This window comes from Cupressus sempervirens, chromosome 5 (assembly GCF_028749045.1).
Source record: "Cupressus sempervirens isolate cs-2001-9-10 chromosome 5, ASM2874904v1, whole genome shotgun sequence".
Lineage (NCBI taxonomy): Eukaryota > Viridiplantae > Streptophyta > Pinopsida > Cupressales > Cupressaceae > Cupressus > Cupressus sempervirens.
Window position 1 is genome coordinate 383,407,962 of NC_143122.1, and position 21,637 is coordinate 383,429,598.

Genomic DNA, 21,637 nt, shown 5'->3' on the forward strand with positions numbered 1-21,637 from the left:
GAGGGAGTTTGTTGGAAACAATTCTTCAATTGTATGTTTTCATTGATGTTACACAAATATTAGTATTGATTGAGCAATACAGAATTTGTAGTAATAAGCTTGTATATCTCAGTATTAACCGAGCAATTGGATAAAGAAGACTTTTCCACTATTAATCAAGTCATTGGTTAATAAAGGGATTCCTACTTATAGTATTGATAGAGTGGTTAGGCATCAAAGGACTTGCAGCGTTGACCAAGGTTCAATCCTAGTATTGATTGAGTGCCAACATAATGCATTTGTCTAATAACTAATTGATTGAGTTCGAATATTTGGATTTTTATTAATTATTTGGATGGGTATTCAAGTCGACTTGTCCTAGCTTATGATATATAAGAAAGGTCAAGTTGTGAGGACAAAATGTACAAGTGGAATATGAAATAAAGATGGATTTGTGAGTGAAGGTAGATCAAGAAAGTATGAAAGACAAGTTGCAAAGACTATTCTAACCGGTAAGGATCTAGAGATCAAGCTAAAACATAGATCCAAATTTGCAAAGGAAGTTGCTTTAAAAACTAAGTCAAAATTGTTGTTACCTTCTAACCATTGTAGCAATAAAGAAATCTCTTAACAAAGTTAACAATCATTTTGTAAATCCTCTAACAAGGTGACATTTCAAGATTGAAGTGTTTGAAGACCTCTAACCAGGCCAGTCCTAATAGGGTGACCTAAATCCTCTAACAGGGTCATACTTAAATGTATATTTTGTAACCTTTAACAGGGTTGGCTCCTAATAGGGCTCACTTCAGAAGAGTGAAAATTATTGTGACTAGTTGCAAGGTGGTTTTTCCCAAATTGGGTTTCCATGTTAAATCTTGGTGCCATCTTTGTTCATGTTATTTTCTTGTGCATTATGTTTCTGCAACTAAGTTACTAAAGGATAAAATAAATTAATAAATCTTAAGTTTGCTTTGTTAATCGACTATTAGTAATTTTCTAATGTTAACCAAGCTAGACAATATTGCATGGTCAATGAAAGTTTGTATTGACATCTAAGGGACAACAAATTATTTGTGTGGTAACTGATTCACCCCTCCCTTCTCATGTACACTCTTACATTCCAACACAGAGAAGCACTTCCACCTTTTTGAAAATTTATCCTTTGCACATTTGGCCCTGACAAAGAAGGCAATCTATCTTTCATAATTTGAGTCAGAGTTTCTTTGTGGACCTTTATTCCCATTGTGATCGTAGTTTTATGGATTTTGGTAAGTATTGCGACTTGTGAAGGAAGCCTAGTATTGGAGCCTGTTCCTACTTTGTTATTTAGAAGCTTAGGGGAAGAACTCAAAACTTCATATTTATTCGTAGTTACAAGTGGCCCAAGATTGTTTTAGATTACGATAAAAGCAAGTTTTGAAGGGACTAGAAACCCTTTACAAAAAACTAAAGATAAACATTAAAGCACCACTAGGTTTTACAAGGACATAAAACCTAAAGTTTAAAATATTGAAACCATGTTTTACAGGGACCTAAAACCAAAAAATTTAAACCATAAAAAGCAACCAAGTTTTCCAAGGCCCTAGAACCTAGATTTTAAACACTCTGAAAAACACAAAGTAAAAAATAGAAAAATTGTCCAGACTAGCAACCAACACACTTGCTCCACAACCAACACTTGCAACAACTCTTCAATAATGTTCACCACTTCTTTACCTACTTCTATAGTACTCTGGATTATTTTAGCTGGAGTAAGAACAAGTGCTTCAAGAGCCTCAATAACCTTTTTCCTTTTACTCTGCCTAGTTCTCTTACTAGGTCCTCCTAGTCTCCCCATCCCTGCATTACCAGGAGATATTATCTCCTCATTACTCTTCTTATCCAAACTAGTCACCGCAGCACATAGACTAGAAGTGACTTGTTCCATTTTTTGACCACTTTCCTTAATTAAGTAATGAAGCTCCTACTCATATTCTTTAAGCTTTTCAGGGATGTTACCAATTTGCACTTCCATCTGAGCTCTCTTAGTGCATTCAACATCCAATTCTTTCTGCATAAACCCCAATTTCTTCTTGAGAACCATTATTTTATTATACGACCAAGAATCACCCTAAAGGGAAGTCTTTGCTTTAAGCTTAGCAATGTAAAGAAAGGAAAGTATTTCATCTTGGAAGTCATCCCTCCTATCAACCATAACCCTAGGCTCAGAACTAACCATAGTAGTCATGGTATTAATCTGGGTATCAGTATTAATATCTAGATTCTTTACTTTGGTTGTTGTCCTTATCGGCAGGGCCTTTATCTTCATTATCCTTACCAGTATCCTCCTCCATTTTCTGCTCACTGGCATTACTCTTCATATGAGAAGGGTGATCACTCTATTCTTCTTCATCCTCCTCAAGGGCTTTTGACCTAACATTTGAATTAGTATTTCTATCCTTACTTCCCTCTTCATTGTCTTTACCAATTAACACCCCTTTACTCCCAGAGTAACCATCCAGGTTAGAACTAAGTTCCCCCATTTTTGTTTTCTCATCATTATTAGAATTCTTAGATTTTGTAATTTCCTCAACATTTTTCTTAGTCTTTTCCCATTTGAAAACCTTCTTGCTATCACTAGTCCCTTCTTCAACCTTTGCTCTCTTAGGGTGGGGATCATAACCAATCCCTTTCCTCTTCTCCAGAACGGAAGAGGGCTTTATAGCCTTACTTTTATAAAAGTTTTCAATAAGTAATATTAAACCTTCATGAAGCACGTGACAGGAATATTTCTTCCTATGAGCATATAGGCTTTGAAGCAGAGAGTATTTCAAAAAAAATGGAAAGGAAATCCTATTTTTGTGCCTAAAACAATTTAGGAAAACAAAGTGAAATTTATGGACTCTCTTAGCCCTACCATCAAGAATAAAATACTCATGGATATATGACAACATGTCCCTTTGTTTAAGTTAATAAAAGTCACCATTTTTCTCCAAATTCTTCTCTTCAACTTCTGTCATTGGAAATTTATTGAAAGTCGCATTGGAGATACTAGTCTCCTTGCTAAATTTAATCCCTTCCATAGGTAGCCTCGTAATCTCAATAATAAATTCTTCAATCAATTTCACCATGACCCCATGCAAAGTGACCCTATCTTCAAACCAATTTTTAAAGAAGAACTCGGTGATGTGAGGTTTATACCCATGGAGTCTCTCAATGTAGGTCGTCACTTTACCTTTTTGCAAAATCTTCCATACAAAGACCTTTGTCTTCCATACCCTGTAATTGCTTGGCTCTTGCTTTCTAGGTTCCCCTCCCATCTCGAAAACTTGTTTCCCCCTGCAAACCACCATAGTAGCAAAAACCAGAAAAGGTAATAAAGTTTCAAAAATTACTAAGGAGCTATTAACCTTACTTACGTGCCAAACGCAAGTCATAATAGTGCAAAGGTACTTCCTAGGGAATCTCAAACTGTCCTCCATAAACCCACTACTCCTCTTCATAAATTTTCCACTCTTAGGAAATCTTTCATTCTCTAGCATGTGTCCTATCATAATTAACTATCGTTATCAGCTCCACATCCTTGCATAGGTCAGCTTGCCACCTCAATTTGCTTTCCTTATAGATAGCTTGGTTCGCAATCCAATCAACAACTGAATTACCCTCCCGAAAAATATGAGAGAATATAACATTATCAAATTTATTAATAAGGTTTTTTATTTCCATTATACTTCCCTCAATTTTCCAAGTAACTAGACTCTTGTTATTAAGCATATTAATAATTTTAAGCAAATCTCCCTCCATCCAAAGATTTTGATAACTAGAATCCATAGCTAGCTCATAGTATATAGCGATGTCGTAGCTTCAGCTTTATGGCTAGTAGAAATCCCTATAGGGATGGCAATAGCATCAATGATTCTACTAGTATGGTCCCTCAAAACCCCTCCACAACTAGCTTTGCCAGGATTTCTTTTTGCAGCACTTAGTTACCTTTAATCTAACCCATAAGAGGAGATTCCCATTTAACATTCTGGCTCTGATCATCAATTTTGATTTTATAGCCTTTAGTCTACATAAGGTTGTTGATTTGGATATCATCACTCAGTTTTCTATGAGAATTGAAGTTTTCCTTAATAGCTCTAATTATGTTATGACCAAGAACCCACTCAGGAATTTCTTTGTCTCTAAATAATTTATTATTTATTTCTTTCCAGATTCCCCACTAGAGATGGGATAGAGTAATTTTCCACAAAAAACCAATATTAACCTCCTTAGAAGGACATGTCCAACTCTGGAAGCATTGATCAATATTATTCTACTGAACCCAATCTAAATTCCAGTAGATAAGGATATAACTCCACACTTTTTAACTATAATTGCAATTTACAAAAAGATGATTCCTATCTTTAGAATCCCTTTTACATAGGCAACATTTGTTAACCACATAAACCCCTCTTTTTTGCAAATTGTCCAAGGTTTTTTTTGAAGCAAGATCCAGACAAAAATGTTAATTTTAGGAATAATACCTTTAATCCATAAAGGTCTAGTTCCCTTTTCCTCAATTCTAAAAATAGAACAAACAAGAAAGGTAAGGTTATTATAACCAAACCTACAAAGCCATCTACTGTAGTGTTCACAAGGAGGGCATCCAGGAGGAAACAAGGAGGAGATGTAATATTCAAATGACCACCACCATCATTCCAAGAAAAGTTGAAGTAAATTGACTCTGGAGCTAGAATAGCAAATTTCAAATCACTAAGGTATGAGATAAGAACTGCAGAGGAGTAGAAGCAAATTGAAGACATGGTTATGTCTAAAATAGGTAAATGGAAATATTCTCTAGACCAGCTTGCTTAGTAGATTCCAAGTGATTTAATGAAGAAAATCAAGCCAAGATGGGAAAATGCTTTGAAAACTACTACAAACATTTATGAACAGACCCTGAGGTAGCTCATGTTGAGCTTGAATGATAAAGAGGTCAAAGAATCCATCAAGCAAAATGAAGAGAAGCTTACCCTAAAGTTTAACACTTGCTTGATATTGATTAATGACATTGAACATGTGGTAAGGAATGCAAACAACTCATGGAAAAACATTTCCAATCTTCATAAGCAAAGTGATTTTCCAGTTCATGTTAGTGAAAAGGATGATGATAATAAAGATGACAAGGAAGAAGGAAATAATGATAGAGAAGAAACACATTATGACAATATAGATAATGAGGAATAGGAACAGGAAGCTAACGAGGAGAATCTACCAGAGGTTTAGAGCATTGAGGAGACCAACCCCAAGAAGATTGCAATAGTAGTCATAGCTTCACTTCCTCATTCTCTAAGCGAAGCTTTGAAGACATCAAGCTTAGAGAAAGCTACTACAGAACTGGTTGTGTCAAACATTGCTAGTACAAGCACTCAATCAATATTTGCACCTATTCAGCTCAGAATTTCATTGATAGAAGTGACAAGCACTTCATCTACCGAGAAATCAACACTTCCTCCTCCATCAGTTTTGGTCACACAAGGTACTTCTTTAATAAGTGCAGTATCTACCTTTTCTGCCAGTCCTACTATTTCTACTATTGCTTCCATTCCTAGCATGCAAATAATAAGTACAAGGACAATTGAGACCAAGCCTCAACCGAGTACAAAAGTTTTGAGTAAACAAAAAGAAAAGGAAGAAGAAATTGATCTTGATGAGGAGATAGTTATACCAAATTGGGATATCTCCAATCTTAATCCTGATCAAATGCACATAATAGGAGAACTTCTTCATAATAAAGCTAAGCAATAGAGGCGTAGAGAGGAAAGAAATAAAGAGTTTCAAGTTCTTGAAGATGCAAAGAATATTCTTGTAGAGGCACTCAACACTGAGGTTGAAACTTTTCAACCAATTTGGCTCATCTAGCAGAAATAGTCCATAAATTCAATGACGATTTGGATGGACAAGAGAAATTGTTGCAGAGAGCAAAGAAGAAATTTGAGAATAAGGTATTGGAGCTAATTGCACAAAAGATTGCAATTCATCATGTAGATTTTTCTACTATTTTAAGCTCTTTGGAAACCTCTTGCATCAATGTAACTTCTTTATTCGGTAAACTCTGTGACACTTCCAATTTCACCAACGAAATCAAAGATAAACTTTCAAAGATTGATGAAGATCTAAAGGCAAGTGTACAACAATAGCAACTTGACCTGAGTTACAGCTCTACCCACTATACAAAGATCAAATTTCTAACTGATATGCAGGTAGAATTGCTAAGAGAAGAAGCCAGGATAAGAGCTACATTGGTAGACATACAAAGCATGATTCTCCCAAACATGGATGCATTGCAGAAACATATTGCACATGATAAAAGCATCATACATGATAATAAATTCTCTATTGCTGACCACATGATAGAATTTTCAATAGAAGTTCAGGTTGCATTGCACACAAGCATGGTGTTGCAAGAAAATTGGGACAAGACAATGGCATTGATTCTAAAGGTACATTCTAATTTCTTGTCACATTTTGGCATTACTATATAATATATATAATACATCTTTGGCATTAATGTCAAAAGGGGGGAGAAGATGTATATAGCATTCTACAAAGGGGAAGAATATGTAACTGTAAAGCATATTGCAAAAGGGGAAAGATGTGAGAAGATGTATATAATTTTGTATATATATGTATGGGGGAGCAACATCATATTATATACATGTACAAATATTAAGATAAACATTTCTTACAAAATCAATTTTGAAAAATCTCAAAAACAAAGTACTTTACTGAGTTGGAGACACAAGTTGGAGAATAAAGATTGTTTTGAAAGCCTTTTGAGAATTCAATTTTGTCTGACAAGAATTTTTGTCACTAATTTCGAAGGGGGAGATTGTCGACATTACAATCAGGTTTGTTATTAGTGACACACACTTATTCAAACAAGATAGATAGTATCTGCCAAGCTTATTGTATAGTTAATAGTGTTAACCAAACATTTTAGGCTTTATTGAGTTCTACAGTTGCTATTGAGTTCAAGGAAAAGAATTTAGTTTGTGTCAAGTAGTTTCTACCATGTTGGTGATCATCAGTGTAAACTGAGCTTCATAAGGTTTACCGAGCTTCTCAATGCAAACCAAGTTGTGTAGTGCTTACCGAGTTCGCAATTACAGTGATGTGATTCTAGTGTTGACCAAGCCACTCAATGTCAACTAAGTGATTCAATTTATATTGACCTCGTAGTGATAACATTGACTGAGCTATGTAGTGTGAATCAAGTGACTCAGTTTATATGTCGAGTTTCATAGTATTCAGCAAGTCACCAATGCATACCGAGTTTAGACTACTTGGAAGTGATCAGTATGGATTGAGCTTCTATGTCTACCAAATGCATGATGATGTCGAGCATTGACAATGGATGCCAAGTATCATAACCTCACCGAGTTGGTCTTCAAAACCAAAGTTCCTATAGTTGGGCCGACTTTTTATATTTTGTGTAAAGTTGTATAGTAGCTGACTTTGTTGAATTATAATTTGGATTGGTATATATGTAATGTATTGTATCACATCCAAACATATTTTTGACATAAGTATAATGCAAATTTGAAGAGAAGAAGTGTGAAGTAAAAGGCTACAATAGTACAAGGAGCAACAAAGATTTATCGATCACAGGAAGGTGATCATTACAGTAAAAGGAATCTTATTTAGCAAACTAAGTTGCAGATCAGAGATCAACCACTGTTTCATCCTAACAGATGGATCAGTTAAATCCTTTCACAAGGTAGACTTAACAGTCTTTTGTAAATCTCTTTACCAAGTGCATACTTCATTGTATGTCTGTAAATCCTTTTGCAAGGTAGACCTAGTAGTCCTTATTGCTCCTAATAGGGAAGATCATTAGAAGTGTTCATTGTAAGCCTTAACAGGCCAACTTTATACTATAGTGTTAAAGCTTGTGGGTATCATCCCCACACCAATTTTACTTTCTATTTGGAAGGTTTCTGGGTCACCATATAGTGTGTCAAGAGTGTTATGTATTTTTTTAGTTTTTCATGCATGCAATTAGATCAGAATACACATGAAGGATTAATTGGTAATAAAGGATTAAGTTTTATTAGTTATCGATTCACCCCTCCCCTCTTAGTAACTTAGTGTATGCTAAAGAAATTGACCTGTTGGAAGCAAGGGTTAACAAACAAATATTAGTTGATGTGCATGCATTAAAGATTCAACAATGAAATAAAACTAACAAACATTTGCTTGAGTTTTGCAACTCAAAGCAACCAAAAACTCAAGTCCTCAAGCAACCTCAAACAGCTCAACAAAGGCACCCATTACAGGCCTTGTTGGTGTATTGGATTGGAGGGATGTTTGGTGTGCTCTCCCAAACACAACTATGTTTGAACCTCTTGATGTGAATGTGCAAGTGTGATTGACGAAACTATGAAACTATGCTATATGAGATGAAGAACACCTCAAAAAATGGCTATGGAGGAAGCCATGTTTGAAAGCATTCAAGGATGTGGAGATGGAATGCAATAGAAAAAACTAAGCTAATTGTGCAAACTAAGCTAGTATGCAAGTGAAATGAAGATCTAAATGCATGAATAAGCTAAATATAACAATGGAAATGCAATTTAAAATCAGCTACCAAGGGTTAGTATGCAACATGAAAATCACTATGAAAGCTCTAAACTCAAACTAGCATGAAATCACTATGAAAGCTCAAAACTCAAAGTAACATGATAACAATGCATGTGGAGGAGATTAAAATGCTTGAGACAAGGGCTCTATTTATAGGCTTGAGAGAGGCCCTGGTGAGGTGGCATCTATATGGCATCCACATAGGTGCCACAAGGAGACACATAAGCAAGACATGCAAGTGGTCAACATTCAAAGTTTGCTCACACATGTGTGAGCAAACTTGGAGAGAGGAGTGGGGGACAAAGTTACAAGAGGTGTGAGAAGTGGGAGTGGTCCTCACAGATGTGTGAGCACATACTTAGGCTTAAGAAGGGATTTAGCAAGATGATTAAGGTAATTAAGTAGGATTAAATGGTGGATAGCCTTAGGAGGATGAAAGTGATGGGTGTAGACTAGGTTTTAGGCTAGGTTTAAGATTAAATTAAATAGGATTTAATTTAATCAAGGTTTAGAGAATTAATGAGATGGAGGGGATTTAAATAAATAAGATTTATTTAAAAGGGGATTTATGGAGGATCATGTATTAAATAAATTTAACACATTAGGGATGGAAATATTTAAATTAACTTTAAATACCTTAGGAAAATGAACTTATTTAATTAAATAAGTAGAAGAATATGACAAATATAATTAATTAATTATAATGTCAAGGGCAATATTAAATAAATTAATATAGTCTTTGGGATGATTTAAAGCGTCTACACTCAGCCTATCATATATATCTCCAACAACTTTCAACAAGGTTAACCCATTTATTATTAATCTAGTAATTATCCACAAGAATACCAAAAGTCTATTTACATCTATCAACAAGAGTTCTATCCTCAAAATCCTCAATCAGAGGATGATCTACACATCATCCCAAAACTTGACCTTCTGCCCATTACCCACTTTCCAGATACATCCTTTGATTAAAACAATTTTAGCTCCCTGAACAACTCCCCAAATAGCAGAAGGAAATAAAACATTAGGATAAGAAAGAAAATTAGACAAAGAAGGAGCATCAAAGAGGTATTTATGTTTTCAAATAGTACTCCACTCTTTATTGTCATGATAAACTCTCCAACCTTGCTTAGCAAGAAGAGCTTTATTCATACTCCTAATAGACCTAATCCCCAAACCACCATCCAGCTTAGGCTTACACATTTGATCCCAAGCAATTAAAGCCATTCTCTTCTCATCCTTAGAACTAGACTAGATGAAGTTCCTTTGGATTTTGTCAATAGTATCAACATATTTAGCTGGAATACTAAAGAGATTCAAATCATATGTAGGAATACTTTGGAGACTAACCTTAAGAAGAGTAATTTTTCCAACTTGACTCAATAAATTACCTTTCCAGCTTGCCAATTTCTTATTGAATTTCTTAATAAGATCTTCCCAAAAAAGAATCTAAAGGATTTGGCCCTAAAGGGAGTCCTAAATAAATACAAGGAAAAGACCCTATGGAGCAACCAAGAATATTAGCAATCTTACTCTATCTCGAAACATGGGTATTGATAAAATACAATGAACTCTTATTCCCATTGATCAATTGACTTGAAGTAGAAGAATAGAGATTAAGGGCCTTTTTGAGGTTCCTCACTTCCCTGACCTCAACTTTTCCCAAGAAAATTGTATCGTCCACAAATTGTTCATGGGAACAAATAAGAGGATGAGAAGAGGGCCATAAACCTTTGATTTCCCCTAAAGAAACCAGTTTCCCAATATATTTGCCCAAGAAATCGGCCATAATAGTGAAGATGATAGGAGATAAAGGATCTCCCTATCTCAACCCCCTAGATGGTTTAAAGAAATCTGAGGAACACACATTAACCAAAACAACAACTGTAGTAGTTGAGATCATTTGCATAATTATCTTAACCATGTTGACACTATAACCAAAATATAATAAGATCTTATGAAGAAAGGACCATTCTACTTTATCATAGGCTCTAGCAATATCAACTTTCATTATAAAGCCCTAATTTTTAGAAAGAGATAAAGAGTGGATATTCTCATGCATAGAGATAGTAGAATTGATGATTTGTCTACTAGGAATAAAACCATTCTATTGCCTAGAAATAAGAGATGAAAGTAGAAGAAATAATCTCAAAGTTAGAACTTTTGAAATAATTTTATAAAATGAATTGCAAAGGCTGATTAGCCTGAATTGATCTGGAGAATCTGCACCAACCTTCTTTGGAATAAGGCATAGGAAAGTTGAGTTAATTTCCTTCAACATCCTCTTAGCCCCAAAAAATTATTTAACAACATCACACACATCTTTCCCAACCAGATTCCATTCTTTCTGAAGAAACAACATGCAAAAACCATCTGACCCTAGTGACTTATCCCCTCCTAATGAGAAAACAACTTTATAAATTTCCCCTTAGGGATAGCACGCAACATTTTATTTTGCTCATCAATAACCAAAGAAGGAATAACATCCAACAACTTTGCTTGTTGAGTAAAGTCAACACTAGGATCTGAGGTCATCAAAGAAGAGAAACAAGAGACCATTTCCTCTAAAATTTTGTTTTCCTCAGTTAACTTCGTACTGCCTTTATTAAGACTTGAAATTCAAGATTTAGCTCTATGTTGTAAATTAGATAAATGATTTTTTTTTGTATTTTTGTCACCTTCATCTAGCCAAATAGATCTGGATCTCTGTCTCAAATAAATCACTTCTTCAGTAACAATATCATGATACTCCACCATCTTCTCATTTTCTTCCATCACTAAATCCATAGAGTACCCTTCCCGCTAAATTCTTTCTTGGATCATTTGCAAATCCTCTTTAATTTTAGATTTGTTATAAAAAATGTTACCAAAACATATTTTATTACAAACTTTTACTTTCTTTTTAACATTTCTAAGTTTAGAAGCCACATGAAATAGAGCTCTTCCTTCAATATTTATGTTCCACCATTTAGCCAACTGATCTTCAAACTGTGGATGCTGCAACCACATTTTCTCAAATCTAAAAGGAAAATTCTTTCTATTATGGATTGTCTTAGCTATAAAAATCAAAGGAAAATGGTCTGAACCAATCAATTGGATAAACTTTAGATTACACACGAAATCTTTAGTCCAATCTGGAGATATAAGAACTCTATCCAAGCTAGCTTGGATACATTCATCACCAACCCTTTTGTTACTCCAAGTGAAATCAATCCCAAGAAGATCTAAATCCATTAAACTTTCCTTGTTTATAAAATCCATAAAATCCAGTCTACCATCTAGCTAACTGACATTTCCCCCTTTTTTTCATGCTCATAAAGTGGAAGATTAAAATCCCCCCAAAAAATCCATCTTCCATAGTAATCATTACTCTTATTGTTAGAAAGAGTAGCCCACAACTTTTTTCTTGCACTCTTGATGTTAGGTGCATACATATTAACAATATATCATTCATTATTCTGGACAACACTCTTTATCTTGACCACCATAAAATGTTTATTAGCATTCAACAAGGTACTTGAGAATAAAGATAGCTTCCACATAATCATTCTCCCCCCCTAAGACTCCTTCTGAGCTACTAGCCATAATACATTAATTATTAAAAGATTTAAGCTTTTCAGCTTTCTCTTTATCCATTTTGGTTTCCTGGAGCACTAAAATATCCAGTTTGTGCTCTCTAACAAAATTTCGAACAATATCCAATTTATGAATACTATTCAACCACCTAATATTCCAAGTAATAATATTCATCATATTTTTTTAGGGGTAAAATCCAAAATAGTTGCCTATTTCCCATCAACAATAATTTGTAAACTTTTACTTTCTCTGGTTTTTTTGGATGTTTTCCTTGTAGGTTTCTCTTGAGTACCAACATTTAGCTTCAGTTTTGGAAAACACATTTCCAATTTACTACTTCGAATCTCCACTCCTTTAGATAAAGTGTTACCTTTCTTCTTTGTTTTCTTTCTTCGAGTATGTTTATGTTTAGGTTCCTTCTTATTTGAATTCACATCCATTCCTTTGGATTCAAGGACATTCTCTAAGGAAATAATTTCTTGACAATAGGGGGGTTCTTGAAACTAAGGTTCATCAACTTGTATATTCTCTAAAGCCAGAGTACTACTCCTTTCCTCAAGAATTTCTCCTTCCTTTGACTCTTCTAATTCTTCTAAATCTTCCCATTCTAACTCATTTTTCTTATAGATAACCAACTGATTCATTGGATCTACAATATTCTCTTTTCCCTGCACATTAAAAATCTCTTCTATTTCCATCTGCTCACTTGAATCTTGATTATCAAGGATATCTTTATCCTCAATCACCTTCTTAGGCATTGCTTTAGGTTTCCATACCCTTTTTTGGATCTTAGATTCTTTCTTTTTCTCCACATTAGCCAACTTGGGTTGATTTTTACTTTTCAAAGGGCAATTTTTTGCCTAATGACCCTATTTTTTACAAACAAAACAAACATTTGAAAGATATTCAAAGATGATCTCTTGCATCCTTTTACCAAGTTTTGAATTCAATTCCACCTTCTAGGGAAGGTTCTTCAAATGAGCAACTTTCACATAGATTCTAGCACACTGAAGTTTTGATATCAAAGCCATGACATTGTCAATAGCAACAAGTTCACTAAAAGATCCAACTATTCCTTTGAAGATATCTTCATGCTAGAACTCTAAGGGTAAATTAGGAAGTCTTACCCATAACAAAGTGGTAAGGAAGAAGGCATTAGATAGATCCATATTTGGCTCCCATTTTTTAATTGTAAGAGTACCATTACCAAACAACCAAGGTCCACCACAAAGCACCATGTTTAAATCTTCCTTATAGGTTAAAAAAAAGGAAAAGAAACCATTCATCATAGGTGCGATGTCAACTTGACCACGAATAACCCATTTTCTTTTGATCATATTTCTCAAAGCATCAATATCAGGCCTGGCCCCTAAAATTTTTCCAACTAGAGTAAAATCCATAGTCGGGACAAAAAATCAATAAATGAATATGGAATAAAGATTTGAAACTCAACTTTCTCCTAGTAGGATTTCAATGTAAATGGAGGAAAAGATGATTTTCCTCCAAGTCTTCTCCCAAACAAAGACGACTACTTCCATTGATCACCTACCAACTCCTCCTTCATCTGGTCCTCTGCCCTACATACATTTGCATTCTTATCCACATTCTCCACAAAATTCCTTTCTTGTAACAGGTTCCTTTTGAGCACGTGACAGTCAGGTAGGGGAACAAAAAGAACATTCTCATCCCCACATCTTGTGGAGCAGGATCCCAATAGTTTGTCTTTTTCTTCTAGGGATCAATCAAACCCTGCAAAACTTGTCGAAATCCTTACTTTCCGATTCCATGTCCCTATAGGGTCAATCCCTACTGCTAAGTTTCCTCCTTCTAGATTCTCGCCTACCAGAGCCCTAACCATTTCAAAATCAAATCAAAGTATTTCATATTTTTGTTTCAGTGGCCCAACATTGTTATAGTATTTTGTTTTACCAAAAAATGATGGCTGATTGTTTAGGTTTGCAATAAATTTCACATTTTTTGCTGACAAAACCATTTTTTAGTGTTCTCCTTACAATTTGATTTTGTTTACATATTTTATTTAAATGTCTAAATTATACATTTAATATTTTAATAGATAGTATATAATCATAAATTTAATATACTTATGTTTTTATTATTATATTTATCATAAGAAATTAAACAATACTATAACTATTAAATGATATGCTTATTTAGGCCATTTATAATACTACTTTAACTATTCTTAATAAAATATTAAAAATAATTAAATTAATTATTATATAATAAATATATTTTATTATTATTATTTTTTGATCGATAAACGATCAAAGCCTTTATATTAAATTTAGATGTTAAAAAGATAGTTACAACGTTCTCCGTTCAAACAGGCATTGGTAGGAAAGAACGAAGTAAGAAAACCTCTAGTCTCGCCCGAGACTGAGGTCCTAAATTATACATAGTTTAAAAGGGGCATTCCCTAGTATATTCCTAATTAATGAGATCTTACAGTGACCAATTATTAGATCTAATATTGATGGTAATAATTTCCTTTGCATTATTCAACTTGTCTTCCAAATTCAGTCTTATGATGCTATTTATGACTGCTTATACCTTCTAAGATAATCTTTCTAGTAAGTTTCATATCAAAGATGCCTTTCTTTCCACAAGTATTAGTAGTATTAGACCAACAAGAATAAATGAAGAGATTCAACAAGATTAGATAGAACCTTTTTCTATAAAAAGTTTAACTCTTTTCTCCTTAGCTATATGTAGTTTATTATGAGTTGGTAGACTACCATTTGATTTATCAATGTTTTAATGTTCGTGTTCTTTTCATATTTGTACGCGCTTGTAGTGTCTAGATTAGTGAATAATCCATGAATGTTATAATGTACTATATTGGGAAAGATTAGGAGAGATATAAATTTTCTATTAAATTATTTTATTGCCTTTTTTATGTTGCTTACTATAGATGGTTGATTTACTTCTTTATATGTTTCCATCACATTTTGAACTTAATTTAAATCTGAGTGTTCCTACATGAATTGCAGTGTGTGGAATGTAAACTTGAAGATTAATATTACCAATTTTTGAAGTTACTACCAAGATTCTGACATTATTCATACATTTATAATAAGACCGAGTTACAGAGCCTAAAATCATCATACAAATATTGAAAAAACTAAAAGAATAGATTTTCAAGGATTAGATCTAGGTATAAGGAAATTTATAAGATTCAAAAATATGTTCCCACATAGCCTTATTGAATTCCTTTCATATTTGAAAGTACTATTGTCTTAACTCTTTTAATTTTAAATTCAAAAACCTTTATTCTTATTATTTTTTAAAATTATATTTTAAATTTGTCAAAGTCTTGATTCATCCCTAAAATGTTCCTCTGTCTTGTTTGCTATGAGAAGCCAATGCTTTCAAGTTCACACACACACACACACACACACACACACACAAAACTTTTCATGTATTTATATACATATATAGGAACGTATGCATATATATTTAAAATTATGAAGATATTATAATTTTTTGTATCCTTATTATCTAAATTATCCATTAGGGCTAATTTAGCTAATAAGATTAAGAGTTACATAATCCATTTTTTTATTAAGATGACTCTTCAATTTCTGGTTAATTTACTAATAATTATAGATTAAGATATTTTCACCATCAACACCCTTATTTGCTAACTGATCTGCCTCTTTATTAGCTTCCCGAAAAATATGCATAATATGAATATCTTTAAAGAGGTCCAGGGGATTTAGGACTTCTTCCAATTTAGAATTTAAAACCAATTTGGTGTCTCCCTTTTCCTAATGGCATTTAGGACAATCTACAAATCTCCTTCAATAATAAGTTTAGATATACTTAGATCCCAACAAATTTGAATACCTTCTTGAAGGGCTTCTAATTTAGTGAGGTTGTTAGTGGTTGACCCTATAGATTTAGCCCTTTTAGTGATCTAATTGCTAGAATCATTATTAACGATACATAATATTTCGACAATACTTGGAATGCCTCTCGAGGCTCCATCAAAATTCAATTTGGTCCATCCAATAAGGGGTGGAATCCAACTACATTTGTTCCTTGCCTCTTTTTTCTTTTTTTTTTATACATAAGCAAGGGGATAATTAGGTTTTTCCAACTTTTTTTCATTAGACCATCCCATTCTGAAAATGATCCTTCCTCTTTTGGTATTTTCCTAAGGTGAGAGTTTAAGGTTTCAACAATACATGCCTCAATTTTATTAGTAATCTCACATACCGTCATATCCTGATCATGAAATATCCTTCTGTTCCTCCTGATCGTGGAATATTCTTCTATTCCTTTCTTTCCATACTTTCCAAAAAAGGATAAATGGACAAATATTCCAAAGTTTACCATAGATACATCTACTATTATTAGTTGGCCAACCCCTAAGTAGATCATCTAGAGATTCTGGCAAGGGTGCAGTCCAGTCTAGGATATGTCGGAGCCATTCCCAACAATATTGTGTATATGAACACTTATACAATAGATGTAATCAATATCTTCATTGTCATTCTTACATAGCACACTTCTTGAAGGTCCCTCAATGCCCATCTTTCTCAATCTATCAACAGTTAGAATCCTATTCTTCGAGGCCGTCCATAGAAAGAAGCTTGCCTTTGGTAGGCAAGAGGAATCCCAACAAAGTTTTAGAGGAGTATTAACTTGTTCCCACCTTTGTGAATGAGTGATTACTCTATATCCATTTTTTACGTTATACCTGCCATCTTTTGATGCTACCCATACAAGTTTGTCATTTCTCACTAATTGCTTTATTTTCCTCTTATGAAACATAATATCTTCATAATTTTAAATATATATGCATATATTCCTATATATGTATATAAATACATGAAAAGCTATATATATATATTTGTGTGTGTGTGTGTGTGTGTAAACTTGAAAACATTGGCTTCTCGTAGCAAACAAGATAGAGGAAAATTTTAGGGATGAATCAAGACTTTGACAAATTTTAAATATAATTAAAAAAAAATAAGAATAAAGATTTCTAATAAGATTAAGAGTTACATTATCCATTTTTTTATTAAGACAACTATTCAATTTCTGACTAATTTACTAATAATTATAGATTAAGATATTTTCACGATCAACACCCTTATTTGCTAATTGATCTGCCTTTTTATTACCTTCCTGAAAAAATATGCATAATATGAATATCTTCGAAGAGGTCTAGGGGATTTAGAACTTCTTCCAATTTATAATTTAAAACCCAATTTGGTGTCTCCCTTTTCTTAATGGCATTTAGGACAATCTATGAATCTCCTTCAATAATAAGTTTAGATATATTTAGATCCCGACAAATTTGAATACCTTCTTGAAGGGCTTCTAATTCAGTGAGGTTGTTAGTGGTTGACCCTATAGATTTAGCCCTTTTAGTGATCCAATTGCTAGAATCATTGTTAATGATGCATCCTATTGCGACAGTACCAGGAATGCCTCTTGAGGCTCCATCAAAATTCAATTTGGTCCATCCAATAAGGGGTGGAATCCAACTACATTTGTTCCTTGCCTCTTTTTTCTTTTTTTTATACATAAGTGAGGAGTTAATTAGGTTTTTTCAACTTTTTTCCATTAGACCATCCCATTTTGAAAATGATCCTTCCTCTTTTGGTATTTTCTTAAGGTGAGAGGTTAGGTTTCAACAACACATGCCTTGATTTTATTAGTAAGCTCACATACCGTCATATCTTGATCGTGAAATATTCTTCTGTTCTTTTCTTTCTATACTTCCCAAACAAGGATAAATGGACAAATATTCCAAAGTTTACCATAGATACATCTACTATTATTAGTTGGCCAACCCCTAAGTAGATCGTTTAGAGATTCTGGCAAGGGTGCAGTCCAATCCAACATATGTCGAAGCCATTCCCAACAATATTGTATATATGAACACTTATATAATAGATATAATCAATATCTTCATTGTCATCCTTACATAGCACACTTCTTAAAGGTTCCTCAATGCCCATTTTTCTCAATTTGTCAGCAGTTAGAATCCTATTCTTCAAGGCCGTCCACAAAAAGAAACCTACCTTTGGTAGGCAAGAGGAATCCCAACAAAGTTTTAGAGGAGTATTAACTTCTTCCCATCTTTGTGAATGAGTGATTACTCTATATCCATCTTTTATGTTATACCTGCCATCTTTTGATGCTACCCACATGAGTTTGTCATTTCTTACTAATTGCTTTATTTTCCTCTTATGAATGATGTTTTCATACACCTTTTTTACTATTGGTTCCACGCCAATATTATCCAAGGTTTTCCATTCCCAACTTATACTGTCATTAATATCTTTTTTGATTTTGTAATTGCTAACTTTACACCCCTAGAGTTTGACTAATTGGTCTTTAAGACTAGTTGGTATACCCATTTTATCTAATGGGGGGTGACCATCCCAATAGTCCTCCCAGAATAGAGCTTCATCATCATTACCAACATTCCAAGTGAGATATTTACTAATCAGGGCTCTGCTTTGAACTATAAAATTCCATCTCTCGTATCCTTTAGGAAGGATCCTCATTCTAAACAAGGAGTAAGGATCGATTGCATTTAGGTATTTGTTATACACAATTTTTACCCATTTTTTATTTCTTTCTATGAATAGTCTCCATGTTAGTTTGGCCCCTAATACTTTATTTTGCCAACTTAAGTTTTTGATACCAAGACCTCTTAATTCCTTTGGTTTACATACTTTCTCCCATTTTATAAGAGCCAATTTTTCCTGATCTTCAAAATCATTTCAAAAGACGCTTTTGAGTTTTGCCTCAGTCTTCTTATTAAGACTTTTCAATAGAGATAAACAAGAAAGATGGTAGGTTGGAAGGGTTGATAAGACTGCTTTGATTTTTATCACTTTATTGGATTTTGTTAGCCATTTATCTTTCCAACCTCCTATCTTCTTATCCATTTTATCAAGAATATTATGCCATCGCTTGTTAGTTTTACTACCTTTTTCTAACTCTATTTCCAAGTATTTACATGAGAATGTTCCTCTCTTATATCCCAAAATATTACAAATCTATTTTTTTCTTTTAGGTTTAGTGTTAATGAAAAAAGTTTCTAATTTTTCAAAATTCACTTTTTGCCCTAAAGCTTCCATATATTGTTGAATGATTGACTTGAAGTTTAGGGCCTCCTTCATTGAACTTTCTCCTGACAGAATGGTATCATCTGCATATTGTTGATGTGTTATATTAGGAACATTCTTAGTTACTGTAATTTCACTAATTTTATTATCAGAGTGGGCTTTGGAAATTGCTCTAGTGAAGGTTTCTGCCATGATGATGTATAAGAACGAAGATAGGAGATCTCCTTGTTTTATACCACTTGATGTGTCAAAGAAGCCTTCGGGAGTTCCATTAATAAGAATTGAATATTTATTTATTGAGATGCATTGGTATATAAGGTTAATTCATTGGTGCAAGAATTCGAAGGCTTCTAATGTTTTGCATAGAAACCTCTAATCAACTATGTCATATGTTTTTTGAATATCCAATTTCATGAACATGCTTGCCATTTTATTCTTATTGGTTGTGTGTAATGTTTCTTGTATAATGAGTATCCTATCTAGAATTGATCTTCTTGGTACAAAACTGGTTTGCTCTTTTGATATTATCTTATGGAGAATTGGTTTCATTCGATTTGCTAAAATTTTGGATATGATTTTATAAGTGGTGTTGCAGAGAGCTATAGGTCTAAAATCCCCTGAGATTTCAAGATCATCTTTTTTGTGTATCAAAGTGAGAATGGTATTATTGATTTCTGAATGTAATGATCCACCATTTCTCGATGCTTCAATGACTTTCTAGAGATCAATTCCAATAATATCCCAATAATTTTGAAAAAAGAAAGCCTGAAATCCATTTGGACCTGGAGAACTATTAGGATTCATGTTGAATAGCACAAATCTAATTTCTTCCAATGATCTGGGTGAATTTAATGCTTTATTTTCTTCTATAGACACCACTTTTGGTATGTTTTCAAGCATTTTTGCTTGTGCTATCATATTCAAACTATCAAAATTATTTAATAGTTTATTTAAATGATCTACAAAAATCTTTGCTATATTCTCAGGATTTTCAATGATAGAGCCTGACACGTCTTTAATTTTTATAATTTTGCTTTTAGCTCTGTTGTACATAGTGCTATTATGGAAATACTTTGTATTACGGTTTCCTTCTTTTAGCCATCTTTCTCTTGATTTTTGCCTCCAAAAGACAATATATTTTATTATTATTATTTAATAAAATCTCATTCATATTATATTTGATCGGTAAATGGCCCAGGCCTAGATTAATTATTGTTATTTGTTGTAATTAATTATTATTTATGTGTTGAGCAAATTTGAACCCAAGACCTTCCACATAAGAGGCTCACAAGTTACCTATTGTGTTGTAGGCTTTTGTCTATCATATTTATTATTGTTAAGTAATAATTATCTGATGGGAAAAAATATTGTAATAGTTGAAAATTTATGTGTAATTTAAATTAAAAGATTTTCGCAAAAATAGAAGCAAATACATGCCCTTGCTAGGTACCGTTGCATTCTCTCCGGAGTAAGAACAGCAAATATCCGACAAAGCGCTCTTGAAACCAAATTCTTTTTGTTTCTTGAAATTTGAAGCGAAACCGCTAAAGACTGCCATAGATCTGACAGAGAAAAGCTGGGATAGGAAGTAGACAACAAATATCAGAATATCGCCATGTCTCGGCTCGTTCCAAGAGCAGGAGACGCAGTCTTTGCCAATGTTGAGCGAGTGGTAAGGAAATCCACCACCGCTGCGTATACTTCCATTGATTTAACAAAATACAATTAAAAATCTGGGCTTCACCATTTATAAAAATTAACGGATGTGTCATGTTCAGAACGCAGAGCTGTTCACCCTTACATACGGTGCCATTGTGCGCCAGTTGCTCACCGATTTTGAAGAAGTAGAAGAAGTAAACAAACAGCTCGATCAAATGTACGTAATTTACTTTTCACGGTTTTCATTGTCTCTGATTTCAGAAGTTTGAAAATAATACATGGTTATATTTGGCTCTGTTGACTGTTAATTGTGTCTAACCGACGAGTATTGATTAAATCAGACCAAACCCACTTCATGGCTAATGGCAGATGCATTTTGGGTTTTTTTTGATTTGCTAAATTTAGGTAATATTTATTATATCAGAGAATTGCCAAGTTATAAAGATTGTGGATCTGAATGTTCAATGTTAAAATGTCCTTCCAAATTCCTTTTCAATATCAATGCTTAAAGCGTTCGGTTATAGGTAATGTGATTTTTTAATAAAATTCTGTTCCATGAATTGTGAATAATTATCACATGAACGTTGACAGACCGTTATATCTGGTTACACCAGCTAAATCTGCACTACAGACTTGCATTCAAAATGGCAAAAAGATAATAAGCCTACCGCTGTTCCAAAGATCTCACAACATTTTCTCATGTT

The 21,637-nt window shown here is 33.5% G+C and overlaps 1 protein-coding gene across 1 annotated transcript in view; it reads left to right on the forward strand.

Annotated features, from left to right (window-relative positions):
* The first annotated feature begins 20,696 nt into the window (after window positions 1-20,696).
* LOC149556381 (Transport protein particle (TRAPP) component) overlaps window positions 20,697-21,637 on the forward strand; it is a 70,921-nt gene continuing 69,980 nt past the window's right edge. Inside the window, exons 1-2 of the mRNA XM_089830672.1 lie at window positions 20,697-20,946; window positions 21,053-21,150. Coding sequence (XP_089686798.1) covers window positions 20,890-20,946; window positions 21,053-21,150 — 155 coding nt within the window. The 5' untranslated portion in view covers window positions 20,697-20,889. The remainder of the gene's footprint in view (window positions 20,947-21,052; window positions 21,151-21,637) is intronic.